Source organism: Mytilus trossulus, chromosome 1 (assembly GCF_036588685.1).
Source record: "Mytilus trossulus isolate FHL-02 chromosome 1, PNRI_Mtr1.1.1.hap1, whole genome shotgun sequence".
Lineage (NCBI taxonomy): Eukaryota > Metazoa > Mollusca > Bivalvia > Mytilida > Mytilidae > Mytilus > Mytilus trossulus.
In genome coordinates this window covers 61,842,404-61,868,715 of record NC_086373.1, presented here as the reverse complement: position 1 = coordinate 61,868,715, position 26,312 = coordinate 61,842,404, and the positions used below count along the sequence as shown (strand labels likewise).

Genomic DNA, 26,312 nt, shown 5'->3' with positions numbered 1-26,312 from the left:
TCGATTTTGTTATTGATTTCTTCTATAATATCTGCATTTGCCGCTTCATTTTCATTATCAGATTCATGATCTTTTTCTTCTGTTTCGTGATCATCTGAGGACTCAGTTTTAGGATACTGCAATTCAAGCTGAGATACATAATCTGCTAAACACCAGTTCTCCAGTTGTTTTGGTCTACGCGAGTACCATTTAATATCATTGTCTGATTCTATTTCAGTAGAGTCTGGGCCTAGTTTTTCTAGAACCGATGATTGCTTGAGGAGAAAAGTTCTTTTGTGTTGTGGAGACGTGTTAATGAATACGACTTGTCTTGTAGCTTTTGTTAAAGGCATCTGTAGTGTTAAGTATGTTGCTTCTTGTGCGCTTGTTTCAACAGAATTTGAAAAGTAATTCCCAATGTGCCTTACTTGATGCTTCAAGTCTAAATTTCCCTGTCGTGCTTCTTTTGCTGCTTGGTCTAGCAATGCACTCATACCTTTTTGTGACTTGCTTATATATGAAACAATATACACTGCACATGCAAATGCATCTAAAACATACTGTAAATCATGATTTGCTTGCCAGGCTATCAACACAGTTTTCATGTAACCATTAACACGGACTTCAGATGGTTTTCGTTTGAGAAAAACTTTTGGACCACTCAAGTTGCTTCTTATGGCCTTAATATAATTTTCATCATCCATTTGTAACACATCATCTAAAAACATGTCATATGTCATCTGGTCTATATCTTCAGAATTGTGAAGTGTATTAATTTCGTTTTGTATTTCTTTATATATAGCTTTGTACTTTTCTATGTCATCATTTTCTTTTAAAGGCTCTAAGATTACTGTTGCTTTCATAGGTGGAAGGGGGAAACCAAAACGACAAATTGGGTGACCTTTTTTTCTGCATGTTTTTGAATGTTTATGAATCTGCAAATTGACTAAATTAGTATTATTTTCTAAAAGTGAACAGGAGACATATTTATCAATAAATGCTACAACATCTTCATTTGAATCACTTTCATAAACTGGTGCATTTTCAATCCAGATCAAGATATGAATATGGGGTGAACCTCTCTGTTGAAATTCAACTCTATAAAAAAAATCTGTCAATTTTCCAATAGGATCATGATCACTTTTCAACACCAAGTTAATAAACTGTTGGACACGATAATCAAAATATCTAGAGCATGTCACAGGGTCTTTCTGAACAAGTTTAGATTTCTGATGCCAATCCATTCCTTCCAATTCATTGTCAGTATATTCTTTGCCATCATTTAATTTGCCAAGAATTCGTAACAAATCTTTCCAATTAGTGTCTGCAGATGAAAGAGAGCCAAACCATGTTGGAAGACCCAACTGTCTGATCATTGCAAACAAATCTTTCTTCCTCTTTTCAAGGTATACTGGAGAATTTCTTAAACTTCTAAAGATATAATAACCTTCATCTAATCTTACAAGATCATTTACAGTGTTAGGATTGAGTACATCTTTTGCTGTCCATTTTTTTCCTTCTGATTGACACCTTCTTAGAGCAAGATTGACCTTATCACTTATGTTTTTTAACTGAATTTTTTTTAACTTGAAAAATATATTTGGTACAGACTGTGCTACTCTCCTATCCATGGACCTTAGTTCCCATTTGACAATATCAGTAAAGTGAACAGAGACAGACCTGTCTTTGTTATCTGGCCTTCGTTGACCACAGAATATAGTTGGAAAAGATAAGTACTCTGCATCAGGATCACTGTAGAGACTAATTGGTCGTTGACCTTCACCATGAGCAAAAGTTAAACCTGCATCACATAGTGGATTGTCGTCTGGAATGTGATCTAACAGTGTATCTGTGTTTCCAACATGCGTTTCACTTTCATCTACTTCACTGAAATGATCGGAGTCATTATCTGAATCATTCTGATCTTGGTCATTCTCTTTTTCTGCACTATTGTTTTCATTTTCATGTGTTTCTTCATTTATTTTAGCGATTTCGGTAATCCAATCCTCATTTATTTCTATGCCAGAAGACTTGTACAAGTCACTTGTTCTCATCAAATAATGTAATGCACAAATGACAGCAAAAGGTCTCACATTTTCACTAAAATCACACTTTTTGAATTCCAGCTTCTTCTTCATTTTAACTGATATTGTACCTGATTTCTCTATTGTATGTGGAAGAGAATTTATTGTAGGTTGAACTTCAACAGGCACATTTACAACATTGCCTTTAACTGATAACTGTCCACCTCTTGGCAACTGTCGAATCTGCATAAAAGGAATTCTTAATGATAACAGTCTCTCTTCTAAAGGATACAAATTTAGTTCTTTTGGTCTTTGGGGAAATCCCATTTTATTGGCTATCGAAAATCGAGGAATTCTTTGTTTTTTTATTGCATTGAGACAAGTATGACATATCCATCCTATGTCTTGTACAGATTTAAAATTAGTAAAGACATGTGACATGTTAGCAGGAGTGGTCATTTTGACAGTTTTAGAATTAACTACAGAATCACAAAACCAAGTTTGTTCACATGAAGTACATATATATGTAGGACCATCATTAATTTTTGTTTTAAAATTTCTTATGCAAGCATTAAGAGTTATACCTTGAACTCTTTTCTTTTTTAGTTTTTTTTCATGATCTGTGAAATCAATGTTTTTTTCTTTTAGTACTTTTAATTGTCTTATCATAACATCTGTCTATATCTAATTTGTTCTGTCTAGAACTCTGTTTTTTCAATCGCTCATGTTCTATATTTTCCGGATGTGATCTATATTCTTGTTTTCTATGAGAGTCCCGTTCGGACTCATGTTTTCTGTAGTCTTCATCTTGTCTGGCAATTTTTTTCTTTTCTGTTTCATTTCTTTTGAAAACATCATTCTTTCTAGCCTCTCTTTTAGCAGCAAGTTCTCTTTGATTGAAATCTTCATTCTTTCTAGCATCTCTTTTAGCAGCAAGTTCTCTTTGAATGAAATCTTCATTCTTTCTAGCATCTCTTTTAGCAACAAGTTCTCTTTGTCTTTCTATCTGTCTTAAATCAGAATTATCTCTATGAGACTTTTTACTTTCAGCTTCAGCTCTTCTATAATTTGTATCCTTTCTTACTTCTCTTTTAGCAGCAAGTTCTCTTTTATTGAAATCTTCATTCTTTCTAGCCTCTCTTTTAGCAGCAAGTTCTCTTTGATTGAAATCTTTATTCTTTCTAGCATCTCTTTTAGCAACAAGTTCTCTTTGTCTTTCTATCTGTCTTAAATCAGAATTATTTCTTTGAGACTTTTTACTTTCAGCTTCAGTCCTTCTATAATTTGTATCCTTTCTTACTTCTCTTTTAGCAGCAAGTTCTCTTTTATTGAAATCTTCATTCTTTCTAGCCTCTCTTTTAGTAGCAAGTTCTCTTTGATTGAAATATTTATTCTTTCTAGCATCTCTTTTAGCAACAAGTTCTCTTTGTCTTTCTATCTGTCTTAAATCAGAATTATTTCTTTGAGACTTCTTTCTATCCGCTTCAGTCTTTCTATAATTTTTATCTTTTCTTTTATTTTGCATGTACTTTTTCATATATACAAATTTGGGTACCTTTATATACTGGTAAGAATTATTTTTTTGTTTTATGTTCCTTAGTTTCTGATCATCGAAATAATTCTTAATCTGCTTGGTCACATCTTTCTCAGCATCTTTACTACTGATAGTGATACATATAGGTAAAATTTCATATTGAGAGTCTAAATCAATTTGTAAACTTGTGTAAAAAGCATACAAATAACTGAGGAGGTCATGTAAGTCAGCAAATCCAATCAAAATACTTTTGCCAGAGGAATCTAATGGATTATTCAGTGTACATTCTGAATGAGAATGAGTGTCAAAAAAATAGTATATATGATTATAATAATAAACTGCCGAACATATGGCTCCAATCATTATAAGAAATGTGTTTGACTGCTTAATACAATTTTGAATTGCTTCTTGTAATGTGAGAAATCCAGTCAATTCTTGGTACTGTAAAGCTATACCAAACAGAATATTTTGTTTGTTAATTATAAAAATCCCTTCAGGAATTTCAATTTTAACAGGAATTTCATCAAAATTCAATAGCATATTTTTAAATAATCCCTGTGTTGGTAATTCTTGAACATGCTTCCTGTAAATTTCATCTCCTTTATTTAAAATGTAATCCAGGTTCAGTGTGTTTGAATCAAAATTTAAAGTAGAGAGTGATAAGAAAACTAAGCAATTACAAGTACATTGGTTTCCCCTGCTTTGATCAGCAAATTTTGTGGCATACTGGTCAAAAGTTCCAAATTTAATAAAGTTTGCATTAGAAGAATTGACAAATTTTGATAGCACCTCTTCTGAATTATTTCTAGGTTGTTCATTTTGGTCTTGCAACAGATCAGTTTGGATATTACTATGATAATCTTTTCTTGCATAACTATTGTTAAATTCATTTAACAGAAAATCTGTTTGTATATGATAAGTTTCTTTTGCACAGTTATTGTTACTGTTTTGATTCAATTCTTTTGCACAGTTATTGTTACTGTTTTGTTTCAATTCTTTTGCACAGTTGTTGTTACTGTTTTGATTCAATTCCTTTGCACAGTTATTGTTACTGTTTTGATTCAATTCTTTTGCACAGTTATTGTTACTGTTTTGATTCAACTCAGATAGTTCAAGTTTATCTAATTCAGATATTTCAAGTTCATTTAATTCTGATATTTCAAGTATATGTGGTTCAGATATTTCAAGTTTATTCAATTCAGATTTTTCAAGTAGTTTCAAGTTACTGTTGTTTATATTTGAGTGGAGGTCAGTATCCCCCATGTTATTTGAGTTACTGTTGTTTATATTTGTGTGGAGGTCAGCATCCCCCATATTTTTTGAGTAACTGTTGTTGAGGGTGTCAGTATCACCCAGGTCAAGGTCAATTCTAGTACTGTTTATGGGGCCAGTATCCCCAGTCAAGTCTGTCAGTCTCTGTTGCTGTGGGTTTTTCACACCACGTTTAGCCTCTGCTACCCTCCAATTTTTTCTTCTTGGCATCTTTAAAAATCTATAAATACATATATGCAAAATTTTCAAATAATGTACAATAATGAGGACAAAATTTTACAAGTGCTTCATGCAATAAAAGAAAGGCTGGATGAACAATTGCATAATGAGAGCTAATATAAGTAGTAATTCTAAATATATCATGAATATAATATGTGTTTTCTGCCAAAGATTTGTCACTTGTTAAGACATACTAGATATACCTATACATGTATCTAGAACACTGATGCCTTGTTCACATGTACATTCAATTCGAATCTAATTCGCTAATCACATTCACCCACTCTTCTTTTTTAATTCATTTTATCCAATTCGCATTAGAAATACTATTTTGTTAATAGGAATTAAAAGATAACACCATTAAGACAGTAAGGCAAATTTGACATGTATTGCAATTTCAATGAGAAATGAGGTTAGAACTAAAATGTTTGGAGTGCCAGTAAACCAATTTGAAATACGTTTGAACTCAGCATGATATGCTTCATGTATTGGAATAAAATAAAATATCAAAGTGCAATTATAGTTGCTAAACATGTTGCCTTTGGCTAGAAAGGAAAAGTTATGTTATGTCCTTTTTTTAATAATGATCAATATTATGTTGGATTTTTTTTAATGTAAAAAAAATGTATAGCTTTATGAAATTGGTACTGCTGGTGCATTTGTACATATTTAAACAGTATTGTTAAAAATATCTATATATTCATTATAACAGACTTCCTAAATCAAGTAATTATAAGGCATATAAAGGTGATAACATTAATGCACCAATGTTCATATAGAGTAAAATTTAGTTTTAAGGAGGCTCGCGGGTATAAGATTTTTAGAAAAAAAATAAACATTAAATTTTTATTACAAACTTTATTCATTACTTAAACATGTTAAAGTAGTTGTTACTTTATCACATGGTACAAAAATCATTCCAAAAAATCATTTCATGAAGGCCCCAGGTGACTTTTGAAATGTAGATATCATTGAAAAAGCTCCAAATTATCTCCCTTTAAAGCAAAAATTTCATTTTTTGTCAATAAAATTGAAATATCTTTTTAACCAATCGGTGACCTATATTTTTTATTGTTGTTTTTAAATAAGCTGTACATAAATAAATTTATTGTTTTTTTCAAATAAGCTGTACATAAATTTTTTGTTGTTTTTGAATAAGCTGTACATAAACTAAATAAACTAAATAATTGTAAAATTTAAGCGATTTCTGTAATTAATTTCTTTTGATATCACCGCTATTTCTCCTATTAGTTCAACAGAAAAATAGGATATTATTAAAAATGTAGGCTTCTTTCGAAGACAGATTGTGAGCGTAAATGAACAGTGACCCCATTTTTTAATTTCATTTTTCTATTAAGTATAAGATAAAGTCCATTTATAGAAAAATATAGAGAAATCCTATATTAAATTAAAAAATTGATTTAGACCCGTGAGCCCCCTTAAACGTTTTAAACAATACATGTTTACTTCATTCATATGTATGAGTACAGAAGTTTGAACTTTGACATATGAAATCAGTCAAAAATATTACTCTTAAAATGTATGATTAAATGATGTGTATATTATATCCATTTACTACATGCAATCTGTAACAATTTTATATCTTTTAATCATGGTACATGTACATTGAACTATTATGTCTATACAATTGTGTTTAAATGTTGTACAGTATGTTTGCTTTTTCTCTTATTATTATTATTATTTATTTTTTACTTGTATTGTATCCATGTATATGAGGGCCTCAGGGAAGATTATTAATTGTAACTAACTGTAAAAAATTTGCTTTAAAAAAAAGGGTTTTAAATGTTTATTCACTTTTTGTCAAAGTCTTAATCTACTGTTAGTTCTACTTCCATTTGTTTGAAGCAATCAATATCTGCCGAGATTCAATATGTGGTTTGCATTTTTGATGAGCCTGCAACAGTATTGTCGCGAAAGTGATACATAGAAATGCTAGATTTTGTCAGAGGCGTCAACATTTAAATTACTAGTAGATTGACTAGCAGGTATACAGTCTAGGGATAAAGTTGGTTACACGTGAACTAATTTGTCAAATCTGCATCGAATTTTAAGAAACTTTGGCCAAATCTTTTATATGATTGATTTTATTATTTAAACTAAATTTTGAAAGCATTTTTTGTTCAGTTTCATTTTTTGATATAAACTGACAGACGAACATATCTTGTTGCAATTCAAATCTAAAGAAATAATTGTTTCTTTTAAATCCTGGGGTGAACAAATCACTTTTTGTGGTAAGAAATTCCATGCGAAATTCCATGGTTATCATGAGTAAAATCATACAAGTGTTCGGTAAACAGGAAGTTGTCAAGTGATCAATCTGTAAACGCATCACACAGTAAAGCTGACTCAGATAAACCCTGAAACCAAATTTCAGAAATCCTTGTATTGTAGTTCCTGAGAAGAAGGCGACTTAAATATTCATCGGACGGACGGACTGACGGACAGACAGAGGTAAAACAGTATACCCTCCCCCCCTTTTTTAAAGCGGGAGTATAATTGTGTATGAAAGGTTTGTTGTGGATGGAATGACGGACAATGGTAAAAATATATGGCCCCCACGTCTTTGTTGGTTTGATCATCGATTTATTAGACTATATTTGCGTGTTTCAGAAGTGTTTTCTTTGCTTCACCAGCACACAAAAGATGACTTGATAAGTTCGGGTCAAAGTGATTAACGTCGGTTCAAACATTATGACATTGCTGATATGTCCGAGCCAAAGTTATTAGGGCTGGGTCAACTTATTTGACGTCACAAAGACATGATATAGAATAATATTAAGAGCTGAACAGAGTAATATAGACAGTGGGATGACCGATAAGAAATCACAGCAATCCGTTTTGTACACAATTTCATTGATCTATCACTAATAGATCCTATTTTTACATAGTCAAATATTTTTAGAAATTATAAAAATAATAGCAAGAAAATCTTTTAATTTTCAATTTATAGAGCTACAATATATATCAGTTCACAAGTTACAACAGAACACAAATGCTTAAAATATTTTTTAATTTCTTTAAATGCAATTATAATGATAATTCATTAAACATTTAAATCCATTGAAAACTTGTTTTAACTTCATCCTTCTCTTTTACAAGAATGTTTTCTCATCAACAACGTTGACATAATTTGTTGCCAATGTTTGGAACATGCAAAAAATGCTAAATTTACATGTGTTTGTTAATTAGATACATTTACTTTTAATTGTATGCTACTTTATTTTCAACTGCACAACACAGTGAAATAGATATAAACAGCAAAATAATCACTTAGGGAGCTTCCATTTTATTTTTATGGGGGGGCTAGGATGAAAAATTTTGTCCTGTTTTTTTTTTTAAGTTGTAATCTCTGTCCTGCCTTTTTATTTTTTACTCTATTTGGTCCTGCCTTTTTTTTACTAGTTTATCCTGACTTTTTTTACACAAATTGTCATCCTGCTTTTTTTTTACCAAGTTGCTCATCCTGCCTTTTTTTTTACTCAAAACTCCTGTCCTGCCTATTTTTTTCAAACTTCATCCTAGCCCCCCCATAAAAATCAAATGGTAGCTCCCTTAACTATTTTAATTATGTTAATATTATTTGCTGTCCTTTATCTGTATTCTTCCCTGTCATCATTATTATTTTATACCTTAATTTTACATTCTAAATTTAGAATGCTAGCTAATCAGATTGTTCATATAATTACATATCTAAAAATACTAAGTAGTTTGTGTGTACTCATTATATTTTTAAACTATTGCAAACTCTTCCAAAACATATATTCCTGTACCTTCCAGACTGTTCAAACAGGAAATGAAGTATAATTTTAACTTTTCATTGAAGAGTTTCTTTTTGCTATATCTTATTACCACAAAGAAAATTTTAAACAACAAAGTACAACAAACTAAAACTCATGACACTGAAAACATGGTCTTTATTCTTGTAAAGTAAATGGTATGGTTCAAATATTTCTTAAATACCAATTCAACACCAATACGTTATATTGGGTTTCAGAGGATAAGATTTTTGTAAAAGATTACTAAGATTTACTAAAATTGGTTAAAATTGACTATAAAGGGCAATAACTCCTTGAGGGGTCAACTGACCATTTTGGTCATGTTGACTTATTTGTAAATCTTACTTTGCTAAACATTATTGCTGTTTACAGTTTATCTTTATCTATAATAATATTCAAGATAATAACCAAAAACAGCAATAATTCCTTAAAATTACCAATTCAGGAGCAGCAACCTAACAACGGGTTGTCTTATTCATCTGACAATTTCAGGGCAGATAGATTTTGACCTTATAAACAATAATATCACTTGTCAGATTTGCTCTAAATGCTTTTGTTTTTGAGATAAAAGCCAAAAACTGCATTTTACCCCTATGTTCTATTTTTAGCCATGGTGGCCATCTTTGTTGGTTGGCGTGGTCACCGGACACAATTTTTAAACTACATACCCTAATGATGATTGTGGCCAAGTTTGGTTAAATTTGGCCCAGTAGTTTCAGAGGAGAAGATTTTTGTAAAAGTTAACGCCGGACAACGACGACGGACGACGACGACGGACGACGACGACGGACGCCGGACGCAAAGTGATGAGAAAAGCTCACTTGGCCCTTCGGGCCAGGTGAGCTAAAAAAGTAAAAAAAAATGATGAAAATCAGCTATTTTGGTGCTTTTATTGTTTGGAGTGAGACATGACATGATATTACTTTACGACGTATGAATGTCACAGAAGTCTTAAATCTGAACAGCACCGATTTTTCTTCATTTTTAAAGTTCCAATGAAGCAATATTATGTGTTACAAATATCCGTTATCTCATTTCATTGAGTTACACTACTTTGCTATAGAATGATATATTTTTGATACTAGTGGTTGTAATAATCAATATTTTTTAATGTTCTTGATAGGACATCGAGCTCCTCTACACAAATATAATTGTAACTTTTCATCCAGATGCAATGGTACAACAAATGTATGTTTGTTTTTAGACATAATCGATTAAACTCATCCTCAAGTGTGCGTTAAACTATAAAAGTTGTTCAAAGCCAGGAGCCTCTGGCCTTTGTTAGTCTTGTATTATTTTTAATTTTAGTTTCTTGTGTAGAATTTGGAGTTAAGTATGTCGTTTATTATCACTGAAGTAGTATATATATATTTGTTTAGGGACCAGCTGAAAAACGCCTCCGGGTGCGGGAATTTATTGCTGCATTCAAGACCTATTGGTGACTCTTTTCTGTTGTCTGCTCGGTTGTTGTCTTTTTGACAAATTTCCCATTTTCATTCTCAATTTTATTATAAAAATTTTATTTAGTGCTTGCATAAAGAGTATTTAACTCTCAGTTTGAAAAAAAATATTCAAGGATTTGTATATTTAATAATGATTTCTTTGTTAGAGGGTTGCTGCTCGCATCATAGTTGTTTTACCAAGAGATCAAAGTCATGAAGTTAAAGTCCCATTGTTCAGTTTACAGACGTTATCACGAGTTAGTTGATCGTTATGGAATATCTGGCACACCTAGATAAACAATGTGATACTTACATCTTCCAACAACCTGTATTTCGTCTATTTCAAAGTAATGGAAGTATCCTTGCTTTTCGTCAGGGTCTGTAAAGTCAAAGTTCTTTACGCTTATATATTGTCCTATAATTGGACGTTTACACTGGAACCGAAATATTTTGTGTTTCCAGGGGTTTCTGTTATCGTCACATCTGTAGGCTCCATATGTCAGGAAGTCCCATCGATGTTTACTTACATAAGTTCCAACATATCTGTTGTTTATTGGGTACCATACTGGAATATAACGAAACAAATTGTGTGTCATTGGCAATATTCAATATACAATGATTGGTTGGTTATATCTTATTCCTGAACTTGAACATTTTCTTTCGGTCGATGGAAATATCCTTTTTATCCTCCAAAGTTGCTTCATATTTGAATCATTGTGAGATTTCAGCTCTTTATATTTGTCTCAAAGGTAATGGGATAACACAAAATGATGAACGCAAAACACAGGCTACATTGACAAATCCGAATCATCATTTGTATATTCAAACATAACCATTTTAATGTGTGAAGAGACTTATCTTTAGGATGGCCAACATGAAAGGCTTGAAAACAAAAAGTAGGCGTGTTGGTAAATATATTCATATACATTTACGTCATAGAACGTTCAATTCGGATAAATGAGCACACAAGAATTAGAGTAAAAATTTACTGCCATCTGAGATGTTCATAAAAAAAGTACTTAATTGCATAAAAAGATATATGGAGAAATAAATTCAAAACTATTACCTTTGATAAAAACCTCTTAAAATGAAATCTGGGTCCATTAACCAATGGCTCAAATCTAATGAAATTATGAGTTCTCTTTTTTGCTAATGTGTATTTTTCTCAAACATAACTTTGATTGCATGTTTATTTTCACTGTTGTTTGATAATTCTTTTCATTATAGATGTATACGAATAATTAAACAGAATTGATGATCTGCTTAAGATATTTGCTACAAGGTTGACCTATATGCTTATGTGGTAAATAACAAAAAATTATTATGAAACTGAAACACAGCTCTCTACTAGTACAAACAGGGATGAAACATAAATAAACGGCATCGTATGAGGGTTTTCATGGGATTATTCCCCCAAAAACCCCGAAACGCTGCATACATTCTATAGAATTAAGCAATTAAACGGACTTAGTTTCAGGAAAGACATATAGTTGCCATGCCATGAAAAATGTGTGTATGGACATTTTAAAAAGCATACTAGTTTTACTTTTCTTAATGATCAGACATTTTATACATATAATTGGTTATGGAAGCAAGATATAGTGTGGTATTAGTTCAGCTGAAGAATAAGTTATTGATGAAATGCGCCTCTGAAAAGATACCAGAGGGACAGCCAAACTCATAAATCGAAAATAAACTGACAACGCCATGACTATCAATGGAAAAGACAAACAAACAAACAATAGTTCACATGCCACAACATAGAAAACTATAGAATAAGCATCACGAACCCCACCAAAAACTAGGGGTGATCTCAGGTGCTCCTGAGAGGTAAGCAGATCCTGCTCCACATGTGGCACCTGTCGTGTTGCTTATGTGATAAAAATCCGGTAAATGGTCTAATTCGGTTGGTTAGGTAGAACATTTTGTCCATTTCACGTTAATATTATTACTCTTACCTTGTTTTCGGTAAAGAACAATTGCATGAACTTCAATACACTTTTCTAAGTTAAGTAAGTACCATGGCTTAACATATGGCCTCTCTGATACATATGATGCTCCATTAGCTGTAATTCAACATAATATGTTTAAGATTAAGGGCCAAATCGAGTTATCATACACAACCTGCTTTCAAACCTCTCTAATTCAAATAAAAACATTTCTTGAACTTATCACGAAGACGCTTGGATTCTATTCATGTGTAAATCTATACCATGTGCATCACGGTTGAGCAGGTCATGAAAATGTTAATTTCAATGTGACACAACTGTTCCCTTCGTTTTGTCGACTTGATTCCTTTTTACAGTCAAAAACGATTATAAGGAAGCATTTATTTTGCCAAGTAAAATCAGAATCCGTCTTTTGAACTTCATCAACTTTCCAACAGAGAGATAATGATCTCCTCATAAGTAGTTCAAAGTTGTGATACTCGGCTGCATGCAATTTGGTATAAAGCTTCAAATAAAGGATTCACTATTACAGTCTTAAATGCTTTATGTCGTAATTGTCTTACTATAAAACATTGACAATGATAAGAATGACGGTCTGTTGTAAACAAAAAAAAATCAACAACATATATAACCTCAGCTTTCTTGTTGTGATCTTTTCATTCATGTAAGGGAAATTCGGGCGTCTCCTATTTCCTGAGTAAATTCCTCCTATATGCTACATGTATGATATTCCATTATAGTTACTTTTATGCTACCAATAAACGAATTCTACTACTTACAATGAGGTTTTCGGATCAAGGATCGAAATAGTGCTACACGAGGAACATGATATGTGTCCTCTTCCTGAGCACATGATATTGTCTCCGGTGTTAGTAGGTAACATATTGATTAGTCATTATTTCTTAATGTAGTGTTTGTAAAATATGTTTTTTCTGAGAGTTACTTTTTCATGTTGTTGGTATTTATTTTTGTCATCTTCGGCGTCTACATTGCCCTTTACATATATTTTGCCTATATTAGCTAATGATCAAAGCTAATCAGCGTTATCATAAGTTAATTATGTTCTCTCCTTCGTTTTCGCTGTCGTATGTTAAATCTTCAAAATTTTGTTTCATGCACACACATCAGAATAGTCAAATGTTAGACACTTAATGGATATAATCAGATAGTTTTTATCTTATTTAGAAAACACTTGTCAATTACTTACCAGTACATTAGAAATTAAGGAATAGTTAGGACCAACAACACATCATTTGCATATTTTATCAATTTACAGGTAATACCAGCTATTGTCAAACACAGGCACTTGCATCTAATGAATCTTCATTAAGGTATTTAGGTAAACATACAAAATTTCTATGTATTCAGGAAATCCAAAACTCATTGTAGCAATGTATTTTTGCATTAGGTAAGTGGAAACATAACGACAACAAATTCGAGAATGCGTTTTTGTCAGCAACCTAGGATTCTTTCATACCGATAGAACCAACTTCTTTTCTAGACAAGTGATGTTTACATGGTTAAGTAACATACCAATTAAACCATCCAATGCATTTGCAGGCGGACTTCCATCACTGTGTTGGACTGCATTATAGCTTTTTCCTTTTCCAAACACTTCCAGGTTGTCTTTCTCTGTAAAAACAGAGATACAAGTTAACTGCAAGCTCTATATATATAGCTCTTAAAATAATATTGGGAATCTCGGCTTATACAAAATTTGCTAAAGCTGATCTGCATATTATCCGATTATTATATGATAGTAATTAAACAGGATTTACTACAAGTCCTAGCTAGATCATCAGACCAAGAGGAGAAGTTATTACTTCAGGGTAATTCTTCTGAATTATGAAGGAGTGGTTATTTAACAATGTGATCAAATTGTGTGGTAAAATAGTAATGCATACGATCTGCCTCATATCTTGACTTACATCTAAAAATTTACAATGATGTTTAAAAAACCCCATTACGACAAAAGAGATGAATTCTGCTCCCAACTTATTTACTTTCAGATTTTAAATAGAAACATTCTAGCAGCGACTGGATACGGAGTATAAATCTCGCAATTGCTACAATATTCACCAGCTTTATTTCCTATTACACATGTTCACCATAAGCCGATACCGATACCGAAACTGATAACGAAACCGAAACCGACACTAAAAATAGAAGTAAGGTAAATGGTAAATGTTAATAATATTTAATTAACTCAACCCTTTTACTCCATTTTATTGTTTGAAATTTAAAACACTAGATGGAGTATTTTCAATTAAAAATTCACATGAATTTATCAAAAAAAGCAAAAGTGAATTTAACGAGTATAACATACACTTAAGTAAGTTATTCACAATTAAGATTTGGATGTAAATTTATTATTGATGATGTACATTAATTATGACTCAAGTTTCGTCTTAGGGAATGATCTGTAAATAGTTCTACAATATATGCAATATCGTTCCGAAAAACTATATATAAAGGGAACCTTTAATTAACAAATGAACCAACACAAAAACTTATCAAGGCAAACATTTTTTTATTAAATTATAATTGTATAACTACTTTTAATCTGTATCAGAAGAAGGGGGTCCAAAAGCTTGATGGTGCTTTTGGAATAATTGTTTTCAACCGTATGTTATACATATTCATGTTTTCTCTCTCCTTTTTCTTTTCTTTTTTTCTGGAACACGCTTGATTACCCCCCTCTTGGTGTGCTATGTTTTTCAATATTCATCCTCAGCCTTTTAGCAAATTATGTTATTATTTAAATTGCTACCAAGAAAATAAAATTTGACTTTAATACGTTTGTGATGGACATACTATTTACAGTAGCCTTTTATATTTTTCAAAGAATGGCTTATAACTATTTGTTCTTGTTGTTAGCAAAACTTTAATTCGTAAAGCTATCCATGAAATTTGGTCAATTCTTCATCAAGCTCTCAGATCATTGATAAAATATCCGTCAGCTGAAAAATAGGAATCTACGAAGTGTGATTGGCCAAATTTTAAAGAGACTGTTGGATCATTTGAAAGTACCTATCATAAAATAAATCGTCCACCAAAAACGAGGCATGGTTTTATAGTGGTCATCGTCGTATACACTTTATTTATGTACGTTTAAGTAATAAGAGACCCAGGAAACAAAATAAAAAGTAAAATCACAAAAGTACTGAACTCAGAGGAAAATACAATCGGAAAGTCCATAATCACATGGAAACATCAAATGACGAAACACATAAAAAACGAATGGACAAGAACTGTTATCAAATATGGTTTCTAGGTGATAACAATTACACGATGCGATCGGTCCACACTATATTTAACATTTTCTCGTGATTGTTACTTACTTGACGATATCATATATTCATTAGAACATACTATTGCATTACCATATACTGTAAGGCAGCTACGCAATCAACATTCAGTTATCTACGATGAACGCAAACTTGTCGATGAAAAGATTCGTGCAAAAAATTTTATGTAGAACATTCCATAAGACGAATATACAAACATCTCCTTATAGACATAGTCGGAAAGTTATTGCATCTGTTTTAGAACTTTGCTCTAATTAACATTATAAACATTTACCATTCCCTCCTTTTTTTGGTTTCGGTATCGGTTTCGGTTTCGGTATTGGCTTATGGTGCATATGTCTATTATGATATACTTCATAGAGGGTTGCTGCTCACAAGGAAGCTATTAAATCAAGAGTTACAAGTGATGAAGTTGAAATCATACCTTCGTGTATTTTACGGAGCCTTCACGAGTTGGTTGACTATTATGAAATATCCGTTTCACAGATGATGTCGGATATTTTCTTTATGTCGTAGCTACATTGCCTTTTCCTTTTTTTTTCACGAATGTGACCTACCGAATTAGACTTTTATCGGGTTTGCAATAACATTCGAGTGACACATATCGTCGCTGGGCTTCTAAAACGTTGTCAATTATAATTTTTTTCAAGAAAAAAATATCTCACAAAAAGGCTTTGAAAATTTTGGCAAAATGCATGCTTCCAAAATGTCGTATGCGAACTTGAACATTTTTGTGAATAGCAGTGAAATAAAAACTTTGACATTTCTGGATAATCCAAGAACTTAAATTATTTTCACTGAAATAAAGAAATATACAATTACTTTTCCCCAAAGCCATTCTATAACGATTTTCAAGTTTTCATACAACATTTTGGAAGCAAACTTTTTTTGCTATTTTGTAATACCGAAGATTTCCCCCCGCCCAGAGCATTGGTGTCAACAAGTATTTGTAGCCAAAAAAGTCATATACTACATTTTAGAAGCCCAGCGACGATATGAAGCAGATTGTATTACCCGTTCCGGAACACTTAGATCGCCCCAGGTTTTTGGTGGGGTTCGTGTTGCTTATACTAAAAAGTACTTGAATTTTCTATGTTGTGTCGTGTGTACTATTATTTGTCTGGTTTTTATTGCTTGTTTAGTCATGGCGTTGTTAGTTTATTGTGGAATAATGAGTTTGGCTGTTTCTCTGGTAAATGTATTATTTGGCCCTTTTTGAGTACGATCAATTTATTTTTGTTGTAAGTTATGCGATACTAGTAAATTATTCGACACAATGCAGCAGGTTTGATGAGTCCTTTAAATTTTTCTCTTACGTATTTAATTATTTAAGTTTTCTGACCCACGACGTAGATGCGACAACATCTTCATTATGTTTGTATAAGTTTCATTCAAATGGTTCTTAAGGTCAAGGAACAGTAAATAGGCTATGTCGCAGAATTTACTAAAAATATGGATACAACTTTGACTCGTTAAACTACAACTGAAAATCGAAAAAATAATATATTTATTTCTTTTATTATCTAAAAAAATGCAGATTGATTTCTTTTAATATGGGTGAATATTTGTATAGAAAGCACATAAAATCGGCGAAAAAGCTTCTAAAATTTGTCTTAAAATCGCCAAATCTCTAATTCTACTCCATAGAGTTTTCTTAAAAAACTATATAATGTTGACAAAAAAATTTCTGTTTTAATGATTTAAAATAATCGTAGGGTCACCGACTTCGTTTTTTGTCTAATAATCAATTTGCTACCTTGTTGGTAGTGAAAAACGTCAAAAATCAACGTTTTACGGCCTGCAACGCGATAACGTTACGATTAATTCGACGTTTTGTTGGGTTTTTTCACAAAGAACGCAGCTTTGAATGATGTATACCGTAAAAACGAAGTCGGTGACCCTATCTTTATTTTGCATCATTATAACGGAAATGTATGTATCAACAACATATAGTTTTTTATGAAAAATCTATGGAGTAGAATTAGAGATTTGGCGATTTTAAGACAAATTGTAGAAGGATTTTCGCCGATTTTATGTGCTTTCTATACAAATGCTCACCCATTTTGTAAGAATTCAATCAGTAATATTTCAAATGATAAATGAGATAAATGCAATATTTTTTCGATTTTCAGTTGAAGTTCGTCGAGCCAGAGTTGTATGCCAAATTTTACTGAAATCTGTGACATAGCCCATTTACTGTAACTTTACCTTAAAATAAAAAATAAAAAATCTCCTCTTAATATATATGTTGAATGCATATTGATCTTACTTGAAATAGATCTGTTTTTTTAAGACAAGTATGTTGTCGTTATTTAGAAAAACAAAACAACAACAGTACGTTTTTATTGTAAACCTTTGCGTTATAACATTTAAAACGTAAATCTTTACAAAAAAGAAACCACAAATGTGAAGCAAACCATTGTGGAAAAACTCAAACATTTGCGAAATAATGCAAACCTTATTGTGATAAAGCAAATATTTTGATTTTGCAATCACTTATTTAGTTTTTAACGTTCCATCATCACAAACTAATTGAATAACCATTTTATGTTTATTATATATATTTGAAATCAGTGTCTTGTAGATGTCAGCATTTCCAATAACATTTGGCTGTAATTTAGTGAACAGAAAGACCATTAACACAAGGCCAAATCCTTAAAACAAATAAACATGCATGTGAATAATGGAATGCTCGAATCGCATCTGTTCATAAACCTTTTATCAAAGATTATTGAATTTAAAAATTATAATAATTTGATTTGAATATAGATAAGTTTGAGTTAAAATGCCATTAGCAAACTCAAATAGGATTTAACTGAAGTGGCCAAGTATCATGAGTATAGAAGAGCAAACACAAAATTATAAATCATACAATTGTGAAACTATAGGTCAAATACCCTTAATCAACTTTTGGTCACAAGGTGAATTATTTCGAAGTATATAAAAACAATTAATGTAAGAAATCGTTTATTTAAATCTTAAAATTTGATAAAGATTCTTTAATTATTTTTTTTTTATTTGAAACTAGCAGGAACTTCAACTATTTAAGATACAAATGTACTTAGATAGCAATTTGAGTATAGACTACCTAATTATAAAAAATATAATTCTTATACATCATTTTAATAGGGTAGCTTATTTGCATCTAATCATTTGTGTACAATATTTCAATTTGTAATATTTATATAGACATGTATTCTGCTGCTATATGTTATGATAAGAATTTTACTTTGCAATAAGTACCAAGGGTGATCTATTTAAATTCCTGCATTCTTCTCTCTCGGCTTTCCTTGAAACTGTCAAATACCAATAAGATCAAACAACTTTTTAATAAAGAACGAAATAGTTTCCAAAAATAATCACCGAGTTTCTGCATAAAAATTTTGTCAATTTCGATGGAACTCGAACGTTATTTGTCGAAGAGGGATTAGAACTCCCGACCGCAGTGTTAACAATTCTAGTGATCACTGTACATACTTATACCACTCGATCACCGATACAGTTTTCCAAACATTTTATTATAGGTTTAAACCACGAAATCATGGTACGTCACATTCGGTTGCATACGAAAAAAAGTCGAAAAAAAACCTTGGAATTTGATGGCTGTAGGAAATTAATCATACATTTCGGTACAGTAATAAACGTGCGAGTCATAAATATATATCGTGGATGTTCAAAAACCCAATTACATTTTTTTATCTTGTGTTTCTATAGATTTATTTTTGAACCAGTTACATGATTAATAAAGCAGGGGAAAACGAGCGAATATTCAAATTGTAAACTTCTAGTAATAAATATTTTCTTATATACAATAACATTTTGTCTGTTGTACTGAACAAATTAAAACGTTACTCAGTCCCAGTATTTTTGTTTACGTAACAAAGATAAATTCTGCCCAATGTTTAGAAAAGTGCAAATTTGTAAAAAAAAAATAGGGGAAAAGCAATTGTGGTAACATTTCTCTAACTGTTACTTAAAAATACTAACCGCATTCTGGAATATTACAACTTGCTCTTTTATAATTAGAATAGCAACTTGGCGGTTTCCATCTTGTTTTTCTACAAAAGTTGTTTTCGAATTCTCCAATCCACAGTGTACTGGTGGCAAAGTCTAACTTCACATCTGACCATAAATCGCAGGGTTTTCCATATTTTGAAATATTTAGTTGGCCATTATATGAGGCACCATTATCAGTTTTATACATACATTCTCGTTTTTCTATTTTTGAATAAAACAAATAAAATGTCTTAATTAGGTACCATCCATATGATCATTTAATTTTCTTCCATCAAATATCAATAAATGAAAATTCACCTCACGTGTACTACGTGTCTTTATGTGGTGACATCTGACTATAAATTATTACATTAAACATCACAAATATGATATTCAGATGCATATATATTAAAATCAAAATGATAATGAATTGTACAATTTTATATCAGATGGAACATTCCAAACCAATATAACTGAATTTGAAATTAAATTAAAGAAGCTGGCTTTATTTCGAAGACAACTTTTTCTCACCACTTATTTAAGTCGTCCGAAATACTCACTAAAATATGCACATTGTTTCGTTTAAACAAACCGTAATGTACGCATGCAAACATACTATATTTGGCAATTAATCAGATACCATTCGATACAGCAGAGTCAGGATGTGGTTAATATAGTGTACAGAATAAATGACATATAATAAAATGAAAATAAATGGCAAAAATAAGGACTAGAATACTTATGGGTGTATGTGCATTGGCTTCAAGAATAGTGAACAATTAGAATTATACAAAAAGGATAGATACATGTTAACATAGTCCCATATTGAGGACATAAAGGACCTCCCATCTTGATCCTGATGAAATATTTGTAAACTTTTGTATATAAAAAAAATACGTACTTGTTGGTTGGTAGTAACATAAAGGTAAACCAATATGGGCAGTATGCGTGGGATGTGATAGAAATTTAGGGAGCATTCCATTAAGCAGAGAATGATTGTCGTAAGGGAGGTAAACTGCGTCTAATTTCCAGTCCATTTTATCTATTTCTTGACATTTGTCGGTGGAAGGTCCCTAAAACATTATTGTATTAAAACAATAGAAACATAGAATATATGAAATCTGCGTTTGTGACACGTTTTTTTTTTATGTCTGTTGTTTTATTGTATTTTGAAAATTAGTCTAGTGTGTATCATATTAAAACACGAAATCATAAGCTAGACCTGCCCAAAATATATGAATCCCTCACTTCTTGTACGTCTAGTTTTCTTTGAAAAAAAACTATTTGTTTGTTAATGTTACACATGAAAAGAAAGATCTTTGTACCAATTTGGCTTTTTTAACTATTTTGATCTGAGTGTCACTGATGAGTCTTATGTAGACGTATAAAATTATAATCATAGTACTTTTGATAACTATTCGTACCAATTCGAAGCACTTTAGATTATCCAAGGTTTGCGATGGGGTCTGTGTTGGTCAGTCTTTGGTTCTTTTACGTTTTGTTTTAAAAATGTTGTTTGTCTTTTTATCGTTTTTTTGTTTTGAAAATGTTGTTTGTCTTTTTATCGTTTTTTTGTTTTTGAAATGGCATTTCAACTTATGAGTTTGAAAATCCTATGATTATTTTTCGCATCTCTCTCTTTTTTTTTTAAATTTTTGTGTTCCTGTTCCCATATTATTAACTGAATATATAAAATCTGCCTGCATTATTTATTATTTTGTTGTTGGACGAACCTTTATACATTGCAAACGTTGATAATTTTTTTTATATTTCTAAAGAGTAAGTTGCGTCCATAAAACTGCTTGAATGTAAGTAATTATTCTATTTGATAAACAATGGGATAATAAGACCTGGTTTCTATTCAGTTCCAATAATACCTACCAAATATAAAATGAAAGGAAATTCACTTGGCAGATGCATTGACTGATTGACACTTCCATCTTCTCTACAGCAATACACAAGCGCGACGTCCGAGGAATCATCTAGTATTATGTGTGGTAGTTTACCCCCCAAACTATACTTGTAACCACTGATGATTAATCTTCCTTCGTCAAAACCTTAAGTAAAAAGTTACAAAAAAAAGTACAAAATATCAAAAATACTTTTAAGTATTACATTAGAGTATAACGAGTATCACTTTATCACATTGACTGTCTCTCTGTAATCTTTCGTCCCTCTTTTATAATGTTGATAAGAATTATAAATTATAAAGTAATTTTCAGTCTGAATTTTCAGACAGTTTTCATAAGTATCTACTGTATGTAGTAAAGTACAATTTAAACACTTTGGTCGTAGTCAAAGATCATCTGTTTAGTTTGTTTCTGATCGTTTTGAACTTGAAATTTACTTGTACAAGACGTCAACATACTGAAAAGCTACTGAACAGTATTTTACTGACTGCTCGACATTTTGGTTCTGAACGGTACTGCTTAGTTTTCAAATTATTTTATGATTAACATGGCCATTTTAGACCTACATATATTATCTACATTTGAGTTGTTACTCTGAAGACAACGGAATAATGAATAAAGATTGTACTTTCTTTGGTAGGATTAAATCAGTATAACATTTCGTGAAAACCGAGACTTACACGAATAAAACAACACACACTGCTTATAAAAGGAAATGTATCGATGCATTTTTTAGCTTTCATAGTGTTAATATTGTAATATAGTTCAAAGTAAGTAAATGATGTTCTTTTTTCGTACAAGAAATATTTCAGAGTTTGTAAATCAGCAAACCTGATACATCTCAAATATAAAAAGTACCGAACTTCCGAGTAAAATTCCAACACGGAAAGACGCCTATTAAATGGCAAAACACACTAAATTAACGGCAAACAATTTTCATATTCCTGACATGGTACAGTAATTTTCTAATGCAGTTGAATAAATCTGATTTTATAGCTAAATAAACCTCTCAAATGTATAATAGTCGCATACAATTCCATTATGTTGACATCATATGGGAACAAAAGAAACAGACATAATAGGTAAAATTGTAATAAATATGGGTACAGCAGCCAACATAATGTTATAATCATGATATTAAACTATAAAAAAACAAATATTAAACAACAAAAAACAAGGGACATAAAGAAAACCTAAAGACAAACATAGAAATATTTACGATAGCACAATAACACATTAACGGGATGTACTAGGACCGAGTCATGTCAAATGGATGTTAACCAAAAATGAAATTAAAAAAAGACTAAACCGTCAAAGTAAAAGACTTAAAAGAAACCAGATTTGTCACCCGTAAAATAGTCCCTAAGAATGCTGATTTAAATAACCTTACTAAACAGTTCAGTACTTTTAAAATTGCGTTGTCCCAATTATAATTGGAATTGAAACTTTCTGCATTCATTAGTATAATCAAAATAAATAATTAAAAGTAAAGTGATATTCGAATGAAATTTTAATGTACAAATATGAACAAATTGATGTCTAGAAGTAATTGTAGTTGATATTACAAATACAATTTAGTGGCACAGTTTCTATGATCACAATATTGACTTAAACAAAGAATACCATACTTTGAAGGTATTATTAAAATTGAGAATGGAAATGGGGAATGTGTCAAAGAGACACGACTGACCATAGAAAAGACAACAGCAGAAGGTCACCAATAGGTCTTCAATGCAACGAGAAGTTCCCGCACCTGGAGGCGTCCTCCAGCTGGCCCCTAAACAAATATCTATACTAGCATGAACAGCTATCGTTTTGGCTAGGGTTTGAATTCAGAACAAAACGAATTACAAAAAATGTAAACTACATGTATGAGTCCCTGCTTAGAGTTTCTTGATACACTTACCGAAAGGACACTTTTCACCAGATCTGTATATACAGTAATTTCCAGAAGGCCATGTTCTGTTGACTTGATTATCATCATCGAATATTGTTCTGTTTAATTTCATGACACAAAAATTCATCTGCATAGCATGTTAAGTATATGGACCAAGAATGTGTGGCTCAAATGTAAACAGTTCATCATCGTTCCAGATGAAGTTCATTGAGTTATCAAACAGTGTCAAGTTGATATATCCACTAGACCATCCGTACTCATTACCTTCTGGGCATCCAAACATCGAAGAATGAAGTGCATATGTTCCTTCTGGCCATTGCGTCGACTTTATTTCTAAAAGATAAATCCCTTAAATCAGTTTATCTATTTTAAATAGAATTAAACATATTTTGATTTTACAACAAAAACATTTCAGTTTACTAACTTTTAATAACGTATGTCGTTGAAACAGATGTTATATTTCTTTTTGTTATAAAAGTACTCAATTTTATCCGTGTAATCTTGCTTTGAATTTAGATATTTTCTTTAACAGGAGAGGTTTGATGAAGCAACGAAAAAATATTGGATTATGAACTTCTGATTTTAATTACAGAAATTATATGTGCTCTTACTTTGAAATTGTTATATCAATATTGCTACAACAAGTTGTGTCAGCCATGACTTGCATTGCAGTAGAGTATTGTTCATTTAATGGTGATGGTTTCAGTTTCAAGGCAGCTTCTTGTTAAATGAAAAATCTAAAAACAAAGCAGAATATCTCGAATATCGCTCATCCATCACATAATTTCAAAACGGTTAACATTCGAAAATATTACAAGAAAAAGGTGCATGTTTCTTGGTCTTCGATCTACTCCAAAATATGATTACTGTCGTTAGGTCTTTGTATTTAATATGTGAGAAATACATTCTTTAAAATCATAGTTTTACTGATTCACTAACTGTGTTGAAGCACCTGATACCTGATTCGTGAATTTAAGCATCGATAAACTATCGATTTCTATTATTTATTAATTAACAGTAATTTATATATTTCTTAAATTATACCAATATTTTATATTAAATATGTATGTAGTACATGTAACAGTAAGTCTTATCTCCCGTAAAACTTATAATCAACTTGTAGAATCCACGAACATGTAGCACATATGATCAATTAAAGTTTCCATACCTGTTTCACAGAATATTCCAGTAAACATAGTGGGACAGCGGCAGGTACAAAATTGCAGTATCAACGTCCCATTATTTCAGCATTTTGTCTAAATAAATATACGTTTTGTAATATTAAAAATCAGCAAAAACAACCCCACTCTTTTATTAAACTAGAAGTGTTAAATGATAAGGAAGTCCCTTGTTTATTAGATAAGTCATACGTACGATAATATGGACCTATCTTCGTATTTGAAAAAATAAATTTAATTAACGAAAAAGGATTGTTGTTAAATTTTCATTTTAGTTATTCTGTTCGATCTTATGTCTTTTTTATTTTATAAAAGAATGTCAGAATTATAACTGTATTACTATACAGTGCTGGCCATTTGAATAGAACTTCATGTGAATTTATATAATTCATATTTATTATATCTAGCTGGTTTAAAAATAATATCAATATATACAACAGGAAGAAAAAGATAGAAACCTTAAAAACTTTATTCAACTCAAACGGAAGGACAATACAGTCATTTCTATATTAACGAGGAAGACTTTTTCAATATGAAATATGTTGCATCCTTTAGTACTTCAAATTATAAAGACCACAGTTAATATCTGGTTGTCTTTTGATTTTTATTATATCGTTCATTTTAGTCCAATTGATGAACCATGCACCTCCTTTTATACACGTATAGACTAAAAACAAATGTCTTATCCAGTGTTATTTCCAATTTTCCTGAAAATACCTGAACAAAGTCAGGTATACGACAGTTGTTTTTCGATTCATTTGATGTTTTTGAACTGTTTATGTTGCCATCTGATAAGAGATTTACTTTTTGAACTTTCTTCACAGTAGGTCTATAATTACCTTTTACCATACATCAAAAATCACATGTCATCCCGATTTTACAAACATGTGCACTGTAGGAAAAGTGTATAATTGTGAATGCGCATCAAAGAAAATGTAAACATGTTATCATGGTTATCTCATCCTTCTGTGAATTTGCAGCCGTGAGGTCCATTACACATGTTAAGCTATTAAAATTGGCGATATTGTTCTTGATTTGTCACTTTAAAAAAAGTCTCAGAGCAATTTGTTTATTGAACAGCGCATTTAAAGCTTAACAAACATTGCTATTATATATTAATTTATCAGGCCCCGAGGGTATCATCAGGTCAGTAGTTAGTACTAAACGAGTTTTGCATGATTAATAGCAAACTTATATTCGTGTTATGTTAGCCCTCACTACCGCTCGGGCAAAAATTATCACGAATATATAACCTACCCATGTTAAAACTACAATAAAGTATAGCTTGCATCAATTATTTCTTAAGTAAAAATTTTGGAAAAATGAAAATGATGTTTTCTTTGTATGGTGAGAATATATTTTCCCTTTTATTTATTATATGATATAATATTTGAAAACTTGCGAAAAGGCAGCTGGAACCTGTGTTTTGTTATCATATCAAAGTCAAAAGGGAGTATCTTTGTATGATTAAAAAATCTACATATCAATTATACATCTGGAATGATCTTCAATGAGAGTACAAATGACGTACCAGTCTGTTTGATTTTCCTTTTTAATCAGATTCGTGAAATTTATTAAATAATTGAATGAAAAGTAATATTTTACATCGGATGCAGTATATAAAATTAATTTTCTAATATTTTTTTTAAGATTGCATGTACAAACTGCTTAAACATGTTAAACGCATTAACCTTTTCTTAATTCAATGTATTTGTTATAATAGCAAATTTCAATTTCCTACGTTAGTTAAAATAGTAATGTGTCAATATCTTGCTGAATGTATTATTTTTGAATTCACTATTGTCAA

The 26,312-nt window shown here is 31.1% G+C and overlaps 2 protein-coding genes across 2 annotated transcripts in view; both read right to left on the bottom strand.

Annotated features, from left to right (window-relative positions):
• Window positions 1-2,631: 2,631 nt before the first annotated feature.
• LOC134684858 (protein kinase 4-like) lies at window positions 2,632-5,019 on the bottom strand. The gene is made up of 2 exons (XM_063544206.1): window positions 4,265-5,019; window positions 2,632-3,496 (listed from the first exon to the last, which is right to left on the bottom strand). The coding sequence occupies exons 1-2, from the start codon at window positions 5,017-5,019 to the stop codon at window positions 2,632-2,634; spliced, it is 1,620 nt and encodes a 539-aa protein (XP_063400276.1).
• Window positions 5,020-10,536: 5,517 nt separating this feature from the next.
• LOC134684756 (G-protein coupled receptor GRL101-like) overlaps window positions 10,537-26,312 on the bottom strand; it is a 36,610-nt gene continuing 20,834 nt past the window's right edge. The window contains exons 5-7 of the mRNA XM_063544097.1: window positions 13,750-13,848; window positions 12,226-12,333; window positions 10,537-10,832 (exon numbers count right to left, since the gene is read on the bottom strand). Coding sequence (XP_063400167.1) covers window positions 10,537-10,832; window positions 12,226-12,333; window positions 13,750-13,848 — 503 coding nt within the window. The remainder of the gene's footprint in view (window positions 10,833-12,225; window positions 12,334-13,749; window positions 13,849-26,312) is intronic.

What these genes read in the sequence shown, in the direction of transcription:
- LOC134684858 (XM_063544206.1), bottom strand. Translation starts at nt 5,019, where the DNA reads ATGCCAAGAAGAAAAAATTGGAGGGTAGCAGAGGCTAAACGTGGTGTG. An exon ending in AAATTTGGAACTTTTGACCA is followed by an intron (nt 3,497 to 4,264) that starts GTATGCCACAAA and finishes TAAAAATTATAG; the next exon opens with AAAGACTGAAGCGGATAGAA.